At 37.2% G+C, this 11835-nt stretch overlaps 1 protein-coding gene across 1 annotated transcript in view; it reads right to left on the bottom strand.

The window, feature by feature from the left end:
• PRKAR2B (protein kinase cAMP-dependent type II regulatory subunit beta) overlaps positions 1–11835 on the bottom strand; it is a 119652-nt gene that overhangs the window by 2659 nt on the left and 105158 nt on the right. The window contains exons 7-10 of the mRNA XM_030825933.1: positions 8159–8260; positions 5860–5934; positions 2065–2130; positions 1790–1928 (exon numbers count right to left, since the gene is read on the bottom strand). Coding sequence (XP_030681793.1) covers positions 1790–1928; positions 2065–2130; positions 5860–5934; positions 8159–8260 — 382 coding nt within the window. The remainder of the gene's footprint in view (positions 1–1789; positions 1929–2064; positions 2131–5859; positions 5935–8158; positions 8261–11835) is intronic.

The raw sequence follows: 11835 nt of genomic DNA, 5'->3' as shown, positions 1-11835 counted from the left end.
AAATAATTGTGCCATCTCCACCTTAGCAATGTGAACTCCTCAAAGGTGGCATAAGAGTGTTTTCTATCCTGTGTTCCCTTCTCAGGGTTTAAAATGCCATGTTGTGAAGGCCAAGTGTTAACCTTTTGTAAGTTTTGCTGCCATACTATTGTCTATGCAATCCAAAAATGGCAGCTGACATAATGCTTTTGTTTACTTCTGTAAGTACATGCTAGAAATCACTTTGCTTGCCTGTCTCCTGGATTTTAAAACTGGATTTATAATATACAGATAGAAAACATGATCATACTCTATACATAAAAGTACAAATTAAAATATATCTTCTTTGCCTTTTAAATTACCAAAGACAAAAAAGGCAATGTTTACAAGAACAGGGTGAATGGGCATTATGGCACTGCTAGTAGCATGTAAATTAGTACAAATAAAAGTAATCTGGCAATATGTGTCAAAAGTTAATTTTTTAAAAACCCACTCCTGAATACCATTTCTAAGGAAAACTCCTATAATACAGAAAAGTCTTCTATGCACAAAAAATTGCTCCCCACCAAAAAGTTGGAGCCAAAACCTTCAAAGTATTTACCACTAAGGAATGATTAATTTATCATGTATATATTCACCTAAAAGAATTTTAAAATTTGGTGTAATAAAATAAGAACATTCCTAAGCTATAATGAACTTTAAAAGTTGTTTGGAAATCTGTTTAACAACTGGAAGCCCACACAAATAAAAAGGACAAGAAGGAATTATAATAGCAGAAATCACTGAGTGGCGGTGGTATGTTTTTTCCTACATTTTCTGTATTTCTCAGGTTTTCTTTGATGTGAATATAATAATCTGTTATTGAAAAAAAATTAACAGACTTTCACTCACCTCACCTTTACTCTAATAGACTTTCACTCACTCACCTTTACTCTTTCTAATAGACTTTCACTCACCCACCTTTACTCTTTCTAATAGCCCTACTTAGGGAAATTACCTGTCAGTTTCTAATCGTCTTCTCTTCCGTCCAAATTTAACACTTGATTAATATACTTATTTAAAACCTTTTAAAGAATGACTTCTCTAAGAAGTTAATTCTAAGGATCCTTGCAAATCTTAAAAACATTAAAACTAAGTTTATTCTATTGAATTACAGATGAAAAGCACGGAGAGGGTAATAACTGTGGGATCAATTTTCTTAAAATACCCTCCACATTGCCACCTTCTGAACTGTATTTTCTTATCAAAGTAAGTGATTTCTCAGATATACAATCTCAGATATATACAGATGTCTGCACCTGACAACGACATTTCTGCCAAGCTACTCTGGTAAAATAGTAATAATGACTAAACAGCAAAGAACATTTGACTGTGCTTTGACAAACCTGAACCTTTGTGTCCCGGTACTGTATGAGTAAGGATTCTCACAACATCTCAGCATTCCCCACAGATCTTAATAACGGACTTCATAAAAATAGTACCTTAGCCTTCTCTTTTGAGGAACATAGCAGATGTTGCTTATTTGAGAGATTCCATATAAAACGTGGTACTTGGAACTCTTATTTTAATGTCTAATATGGGATGTTATTTCATATATACACAAAAGAGCAAAATGCATCTGGATGTAAAAATTTCAAAGAAAAAATGGCTTCCACAAATTGATTTTATAAGGCAATGGGTCCTAATCTTATTACCTTTTGTGGGGACCACAAAACCTGTGAATCCAATAAAATGATTCACTCAACATGAATACATAAAATGCAGACATAAGTTCAACCAGCAGAAGCACGCCCACTGTTGCAATCCCTACCTAGACATTTGACAGTCCCAATGGCGTGCGCAGAAGCTGCTCGAGGTTTGTTAGTTACCAGGGCAAGCTCTCCAAAGTACTGTCCCCGCGAGCATCGAGCGATTTCTACTGCACCATTCTCTTCCACTTCTGATTTACCCTGACAAGGCAATTAAAAAGATGAGCTTTTCCTCAGCTTATGAAAAATAAAATCAACCTCAGTCTAAACATCAAAAAGTAGATCTGTTGTGTTCCTTGCTAACAGTATGTGGGTTCTGAGGACTTAGAATGCTTACCTTTCTTTTCATAGTAATTTTCACTTCTCCAGATTCTACAATGAAAAAAGAATCAGCCGAATCTCCCTATCAGAATAAATAACAAAAATAGACGGTGAAAATGAAAATTAATTGACAACAATCTTGTTACCTTTCATATCCCTAAAATTGATCCAACCCCAAAGTACAGATACTCACCTGAAAAGTGAAATCCTATGGGAACAAGCTATCTCGGTTTCTAAATCAAAAGGTTTTTTTTTTTGAGACGCAGTCTCACTCTGTTGCCCAGACTGGAGTGCAGTGGCGCGATATCGGCTCACTGCAAGCTCCACCTCCCAGGTTCACGCCCTTCTCCTGCCTCAGCTTCCTGAGTGGCTGGGACTACAGGCATCTGCCACCACCCCCGGCTAATTTATTTGTATTTTTAGTAGAGACGGGGTTTCAACGTGTTAGCCAGGACGGTCTCTATCTCCTGACCTTGTGATCTGCCCGCCTTGGCCTCCCAAAGTGCTGGGATTACAGGTGTGAGCCACCGCGCCCAGCCCTAATTCAAGAGGTTTTGATGACAATTATGTAGTAATGATTTCATTTGTAAAATTATTTGAAATAATACTTTCTTCCCCCCCCCTCCAAGATGGAGTCTCACTCTGTCACCCAGGCTTGAGTGCAACGGTGCAATCTCGGCTCACTGCAGCCTCCACCTCCTGGATTCAGGCGACTCTCCCACCTCACCCTCCCAAGTAGCTGAGATTACAGGCATGTGCTACCACACCCAGCTAATTTTTTTTCCTTTTTTAAAAATTTTACTTTAAATCAGGGATACATGTGGAGAACATGCAGGTTTGTTACACAGGTATACATGTGCCATGGCGGTTTGCTATACCTATCGACCTGTCATTTGGTTTGAAGCCCCGCATGCATTAGGTATCTGTCCTAATACTCTCCCTACCTTCACTCCCCACCCCGTGACAGGCCCCGGTGTGTGATGTTCCCCTCCCTGTGTCCATGTGTTCTCATTGTTCAACTCCCACTTATGAGTGAGAACATTCGGTGTTTAGTTTTCTACTCCTGTGTTAGTCTGCTGAGAATGATGGCTTCCAGCTTCATCTATGTCCTGCAAAGGACATGATCTCATTCTTTTTTATTGCTGCACAGTACTCCATGGTATATATGTACCACATTTTCTTTATCCAGTCTATCACTGATGGGCATTTGGGTTGGTTCAATGTCTTTGTTATTGTAAATACTGCTGCAATAAACATATGTGTGCATGTGTCTTTATAGCAGAATGATTTATATTCCTTTGGGTATATACCCAGTAATGGGATTTCTGGGTCAAATGGTATTTCTGCCATCAAAAAGTGGGCAAAGGATATGAACGGACGCTTCTAAAAAGAAGATATTTATGCAGCCATAAAAGAAGATCATTACTGATCATTAGAGAAATGCAAATCAAAACCATAATGAGATACCATCTCACGCCAATCAGAATGGCAATTATTAAAAAGACAAGCAACAATAGATGCTGGTGAGGCTGTGGAAAAATAGGAACACTTTTGCACTGTTGGTGGGAATGTAGGTTGGTTCAACCATTTTGGAGGACAGTGTGGCAATTCCTCAGGGATCTAGAACCCGCATTTAGTTATTTATTTTTTTGTATTTTTATTAGAGATGGGGTTTCACCATGTTGGCCAGGCAGGTCTCAAACTCCTGACCTCGATGTGATCTACCTGCCTCAGCTTCCCAAGGTGCTGGGATTACAGGCGTGAGCCGCTGTGCCTGGCCTTGAAATAATATATTCTCTACCGCCATATTTCTGCTAAAAATCAAGAAAATGTGACAACACTGGGGTAAGAATTTCACCCAAATTTCAGCCTAGGTAACAGCATACATAGTTGGAAATGGCAACACTGCTGTGTATGCCAGCAGCGTCCCCTTAGTTGGCAGAAACATGTCTGTGGATCCTGTGTTCCTGAGGAAGTGCCGAGACATGCACCCTGCGTCATCCTAACATCACAAGCATTGGTGTGGTGACCCAAGATAACCCATTAACTTGCAAAGAGCAGAAAGCACCCAAATGGAGCTGGAAGCAGCAGATGTGGGCCTTGACATTTTCACTACAGTCAACTGAGGACCAAACTCTGACATGCTAGCCTACTGACATTCCATTTCAAGGCTTTGGAAGGACTTCTAAAAGAGAAGTGTTGCTATTTCTACCCATATACCTGTTCTTTCTTGCTTTTGTTTCTTAATGAACTCTGCCTTGATCTCCGATGATGCAGTCTGAATTAAACAATACAATATGGAAGATAATAATACAGACATTGACTTTTCTAAGCCTCTCAAAGTGATTCTGGAAAAACTTAAGATATTTCAAAACTCCTTAATACAAATTCAAGTTGTTTAGCATCTGATTCTATCACAAAAATGCTGAATTTAGATTTTTAGAATATAGTGCGTATATATGTATATTTATAAATGCTTTAAAGACAACAAATATGTAAGAATATCCTTAATAAACCCTAAGTACAGCATATCTCCCTTCCCTTATTCTTGTATCAGGTTTTCATAAAAGCTTCATATTAAGTTTTCAAGTGTTCTGAATCATAATAGGTCTATTAACTGCCGAGTAATTTTTAACTATTTTTAAAGCATGCTCTAAGTGTATGTAAAACTGGTGAAAACAATATGGTCTGTGAATTATGCCAATGTCATTTTCCTAGTTTTGATATTGTTATTAATAGTGATGCAAGACGCATTAGGAGAAACTGGGTGAAGAATACACGGGACCTCTCAAAACTATTTTTGCAACTTCCTGTGAATCTATAATTATTTCAAAATAAAACCTTTAAAAAATCATTTAAAACATGCTCTTTGCTTTGTTATTTGCCAGTTTATATAGTAGAACTTTAACCTTGCTTGACTCCATTTCTTCCCAATCCCTGACTGCTCTAACACACACATACACACACACACACACACACACACTCAGCAATGGGAGAGGGGTGTTGATTGAAAGATTTACTTATGTGTTTGTCTTCTAAAACAATTCTCTTTTTCTCAGTCTCAAAGACCTTGAATCTTGTTTCCCATATAAAGGAAGAGACTGCATTTCAGATAAACAGCACAAAACAATATAAGGCTGTGATACAAAAATTACAGAATCTATTAAAAATCCATCTTAATCATTTGCTTAGTGCTTCAAAAATATAACTAGGAAACAAGGTACTATCATCTGCATGCTTTACCTGTGAACTTCAACAGTCTTCACAAATTCTACTTTTGGTAGCCCTACTCCAACCCAGGTATCTAATATTATTGGTTCCAGCCGGGATCTTAGAAAAGTATTAGGCATTAAATAACATGTTGACCCACATGTAGTCTTGGAAGCCAAAACAGTATATGTTGCAGTGTGTTCCTTTCTTGGTGAATTTTATCAAGGAGCAGCCTCAGGAATTTTCATCATGAACTGATCATGCAAAACTCTATAGAATTTTCCAGTGTACTTTCTGGGTCCTCATTAATGTCATGGAACATTCGCCTGTTTTTTCCTCTTATAAATGACTACAATGATGCAGAAAACCATTTGATGGTTTAATACATATTCATTAGGAGTTAATTACATAAACAAAAATATTCAATAGAGTAATGACTATAAATGAAACCATTTTTAACAGGTCATTTGGTAGAAGTAATATTTATTTAACCCATCACTGCATACTAATTTTAGAAACATGAAAAGTTTATCAAGATCTACCACTACACAAACCTTTTGGAATATAACCCTAAACTGAATTACATTTTAAAATATCATACCTGAGCAATGATTTGTTCTCCATCGTTGTATACTTTGGTGCCTATCACATCTACTACTTTCAGGCGTTCAGAAAACTACAAAGAAAGAAAGATGATATCAAATAGAAACAAATTAACTAGCTAAGCTTATCTATTTCAGAAATAAAAAACTGGTAGCCTACAGGCCAAATAAATCGAGCAGTGTGTAGGTTGTATATGTGTTTGTTGTATGAATTACCAGCCAGCATTTTAAAATAATTTTTCATAAAAATTGAATCTCCTAGCCATATGTAGAAAGCTGAAACTGGATCCCTTCCTTTAAAACAAATGTAATTAAAAGGAAAAAAAAATTGAATCTCCAGCTTCTCTTGAAAAATCAGCATCACGTAGCCCATATTTCCACATGGCAACAATAAAACTATGGTGGGATAGCAGCTGTTTCTTTAGTGAAATACACATTCTCCCATCTGCCAAAGTCCCTTCCTGGCTTGGTTTTCTTCTCTGTGTTACCTGCCTAGCTCTGAAGGCACCAGATTTCCAATCCCTGATCTACTTTTATTTAAAGAAATATGCTGCTGGAAAAGATCAGCTGTCTACCACGCACTGTGTGATGTGGACAAAATTTCTACCAGGTGTAAGCTGATAATCCAACAGAGACATTCAAAAGGAGAAGCACTGCTGTTTTGACACTTGCCATTTTATAAGATGTTATGGGTATATATATATATATACCTGTCTTTAATTACTCTCAAAATACTTCAAACATGAGAGTGTGAAATAGAAAAGCATTTAATGATAAAGTATGGAAAATGAAGTTGAGTTTTTAGAGTAACAACAACCTACTCTCTCTCTCTCATAAGTCTCTACCTTCAAAGATAAAAACCTAAGAGCTGGTCTCATTGAAAAGACATCTGGGCTGAGAAATGAAGGAGCCCTGCAGCTGTGCAGGAAGACATTCCAGACAGACAGCAGGTACGAAGACCCCGAAGTGGGTGTGGGACAGGTGTGTTTGGGGAGTGGCAAGAAACTGATGTGTCAACAGAGAGATGATGAGTGTGGAGCAGTAGGAAATGAGGTTGGGGAAAATGGGTGGGGGAATGGGAAAGACTGTACAGAGCCTTAGAGGCCATGTGAGGAGGAGCTTAAACAGAGCAGTGCCACAACCAGGGATTTTAAAAGGTTATTCTGCAATTAGCCAGGCAAGAGGTGATGGTGGTTCAGATGAGTCAGTGCTAATTCGAAGATTTCTGGCCTGAGACACTGGAAGGATATGTTGCCATCTGCGGGGAAAGGGAAAAGGAGTAGATTTGGGACATATTAGGTTTGAGATGTCTATTAGACATCTAAGAGGAGATCTTACATTTGCAGTTGGATAAGTAAGTCTGACCTTCAAGGGAGGGGCCTTGCCCAGTGATATCAATTTTAAGAAGCATCAATATATGGACAGTACAGATGGTCCCTGACTTACAATGGCTCGATTAATGATTTTTCAACCTTACAGTTGTTTGAAAGCGATATAAACTATACTTCTAATTTTGAGTTTCGATCTTCTCCCAGGCTAGCGATATGCAGTACAATGCCAGGCAGAGAGCCACAACGCCCAGCCAGCCTCACCACAATGAGGTGAACAACCCATGCTCTCACTGTGCTGCCAGGTGACTGTTCCCAACTGTAGGCTGATGTGAGCGTCCTAAGCATGTTTCAGGTAGGCTAGGCTGAGCTAGAACGTTCCGTAGTTCAGGTGTATTAAATACATTTTCTATTTATGATATTTTCAACTCACAATGGGTTTATTTGTAAGGTAACCCCATAGTAAGTCAAGGGACATCTGTATTTAAGGCCATGCAATTCCACATGTTCACCAAGTGAATAAGTGTATCCTGAAAAGAGAAGAGGCCAAGGACAGAGGCCTGGAATGCCAGTTTTAAGAGGAGAAGAAAAGAGGAATAAACAGCAAAGGTGATTGAGAGGCAGAGGCCACAGAGGACATTCTATATCTAGAGAACGCCTCACTGTAAAGTTACAACTAGTGACTCTTGTCTACATCTATGTGATTGTATTAAGTCTGCTATTAGATAAAGACCACATATAAATTTGCTATGGATGCTGTGTAGGAATGTATTACTTTCAAATAACAAAACAAATGAAATTATAGATAGCAGAAGAAACAATGAGTTATAAAAATTAGCACTACCATTTAATCTTTTCAAATAAAAACATGGATAGATTTTTTTATTCAAAGAAATTTTTCTATAGAACTAAATATTGCTAGCAAAACAGAAACTTTTAAAGCAAAATAAAAGCACAAACATATACTCACCTCCAAAGATTTAAGGAATGGCAGTGACTCAATAAAGCTTTCATACATTTTTCTCTTTTTGGCATTGTTTTTCACAATTATTCTCCTGAAGGTTACCCTGTCCTACAGGCAGAACAGTTAAAGGGTAAATTTTATGGGGGTAAAGCTATACAAATAGTTTTATTTTATTCCCTACAAGAAATAACGATTGAAGATTCTGAAATAAAAGATTAACATCATTATACTTTTAATGCAACTCATTTGATATTTTTATTTCGTCAAGCACAAAATGTAATACAGAACCACATAAAATACTGTTTTCATTTTTTTTTTTAAGGAAGCAACTGTTGACTTTTATACATAACAGAAATCTGATCAACACGTTGGGCTTTGCCCGCAAGGAGGCGCTGTCACAGCATTTTTAAAAATGTATACTAGCACTGTGTTCTTTTACTCTGTGTTATGTACTCTACGTTCTTTTTCATATCCACATTGTCAAAATTTTCTTGTTAAAAATGTGGAGGTATGCCCAAAGAAATTATAAATGCTTAAAGTGATGGCTACTCCATTTACCCTGATGTGATCATTATACACTGTATGCTGTTATCAAAATAGCTTATGTACCCTGTAAATATATACACATAATATGTACTCATAAAAAAAATTTTTTTTAATGTGAAGGCACAGAGAAACTACAACTATGTTTTTGAGTAAGATCTAATTCCAGTGTTTACCATGTTCACAGTCTAAAATGTTCCTGTTTATATTATCATGCCCTCAAAGATACAGAACTCAGTTGAAGAACTAGTAAAAATTTTAAGGATACAGCTCAAAAAAATATTTTCCTAAAAAAAATTTTTTTTTTTTTTTGAGACGGAGTCTCGCTCCATCACCCAGGCCGGAGTGCAGTGGTGCAATCTCAGCTCACTGCAAGCTCCGCCTCCCGGGTTCACGCCATTCTCCTGCCTCAGCCTCCTGAGTAGCTGGGACTACAGGCACCTGCCACCACGCCCGGCTAATTTTTTGCATTTTTAGTAGAGACGGGGTTTCATCGTGGTCTCAATCTCCTGACCTCGTGATCCACCTGCTTCGGCCTCCCAAAGTGCTGGGATTACAAGCGTGAGCCACCGCGCCCGGCCAAAATTTTATTTTAAATAATTTCTCATAAAGTATTTTAATTCTTTAATAAAAGCCTCAATAATCATGTTAGCTTGGCATTCATTAATAAACAATTACACCATTTTAATAAAGTAAAAATTGGGATATATTATTTAATAAATTACTATGCCAACATTTCAATATTTTTTTTTACTTTTATTTTTAATTTTTGTGGGTACACAGTAGGTGTATATTTATGGGGTACATGAGATGTTTTCATACAGGCATGCAACATGAAATACGCACATCATAGAGAATGGGGTATCTGCCCCCTCAAGCATCTATCCTTTGAGTTACAAAAAATCCAATTACATTTATTTAAAAATATACAATTTTATTATTGACTATGGTCACCCTATTGTGGTACCAAACACTAGGTCTTATTCATTCTTTCTTATGCCAACGTAAGAAGGCTGAATTTAAATGAACTAGTGCAATGGAGAAAAATGCCAGTATAGATGAAAGTCTGTAGGTGTGATGGACTGCAACCGAACGTTTCTATCACTCTAAAATCCCTCTGTTGAAATCCTAATCACCCAGGATAGTATGAGGTGGTGGAGCCTTTGGAAGATGGTTAGGTCGTGAGGGTGAAGCCCTCACGAATGGGATTAATGTCCTTATAAAGGAGATCCCAATGAGCTCCCTTGCCCCTTCCACCACGTGAGAACACAAGGAGAAGACGCTGTCTGTTAAACAAGAAAACAAGCCCTCACCAGACACCGAATCTTCTGGTGCCTTGATCTTGGACTTCCCAGTGTCCAGACCATGGGAAATAAATGTTTGTTGCTTAAGCCACCCATTCTGTAACAGTCTGTCATAGTAGCCCAAAAGGACTAAGACACTAGGAAATTAAACATCTTGTTTCCCAATTTGGTATTGGCTATAATTTGTACTTGTTTTACTCCTAATACTTTTTTTAAAAGAAAATTTTACAAGATAATTAGCACAAATATTGAAATTATTTCCAAGCCTGGCTCTGCATCAGAATAAGCTATAGTATTGAAAAAGATTTCTGAGACACCAGACCGTAATGACTCAAGATCTCTGCATGTAGGGCTCAATAATCTGTATTTCATAAATGCCCCCAAAGTGATTCTGATATATAATCAGGTTTGGAAATCAGGTATAACACCATTGCATGGACAGCGTTTATTGCAAAACAGAGAAGACTCAAAATAGCTTAACGATTTAGAAACTAATCATAATCAGTTATATCTCTCAGAAAGAATTTTCCATTAGTAACCTATCTCTTCACACCCACTGTGACACATAAAGTCCAGAATTTCGAATACTTTCATCCTGAAGCCATTTCAAAAATCACCTTTCCAAATCATCAGTACAGTCACGTAGATCATGTTAGCCCTAAGGCTAACAGTGACCAAATATTATTTACAGAGTGAGACTGTTCTGCAATGGACTTTTCTCTTGGGCTTTTTATGCTTATCTTTACACACCTGTATTTATAAGGCAGACCTCCAGTCTGTTGACCTTAAAAGAAAAATTTATTTTCTACTCGACTCTCCCTGAGAAGGAGTTATTATAGTTAGTCAAATCACTCTTAAAAAGTAGGCTTGAAATACTAAGTAATTATGTTAATTATTCTAACTTTTTTAGAAAGCTATTATATGTCAGGAGGATTATCACAAACTGCCCATTTTTATAAAATTTAATAACATGTATAGACTACTAAAAATCTCTGGAAATGCTTAATCCTATCTTAGAAACTTAAGTAGTATGTGCACTAGGAAATTCTGGGTCTTTTATACCCCATTAAGGTTTCTACAAGGGCTAAAAACTATCAGTATTCAAAGAGGCCAACCTATAAAATAGTTGATCTTATTCTGAAGATGTGCAAGGAGGCAGTTTCCTCACTGTGTGACAATCTGACAATCTGAATCTGAATGGCAACCCCACTGGAATGACTACATTTGAAAACTAAACCTTCCTGAATAAAACAGGTCATGGCAGATGCTAGATTTATCCCACCACTTTAACGACAGGCAAACAAACACTTCTGTGGGTGAAGGACTGTCCTGGTTTGAAGTTTTTTCTTTGCTGACTTTGGGTATTCAAATCGCTGACAGTTCTTAAAACACTTCAGATGATGTTTCCTTTTCCCTGAGACAATTCAGCTTTTCTTCTGAACCTTAAAAAAGTGACTCATCACATTTTTAAATAAGTATATAATAACTGGTTCCAATTAAAAGAAATGTAAAATGTCGTCTCTTCGATCAAGAGATATTTTTATCAGCTGAATTGACTTCAGAGTCAAATACTGAACTGTGACTAAATAATGTGTGACTTCTGTAATGCTATATACAGTAGTCCTTGGAAATGAGACTGTTAACAGACTTCTTATTTACTTCAACCTCTTCTCTTTCCACAAAAAGATTTGAGAGAAATAACCCAATAAATGCATGTCAAAACTAGTGGGTAGGCTATTTTCAACAATGTTAAAAGAAAATACATATACTGTACACATTTCCCTAAATCTATGCTGTTCAAAGTTTGGCCTGACATCAGGCAGTACTGCCATCTCC

Source organism: Nomascus leucogenys, chromosome 13 (assembly GCF_006542625.1).
Source record: "Nomascus leucogenys isolate Asia chromosome 13, Asia_NLE_v1, whole genome shotgun sequence".
NCBI classification, from domain to species: domain Eukaryota; kingdom Metazoa; phylum Chordata; class Mammalia; order Primates; family Hylobatidae; genus Nomascus; species Nomascus leucogenys.
Note: the sequence above shows the minus strand (reverse complement) of the source record. Positions and strands in the feature narration are given on the sequence as shown.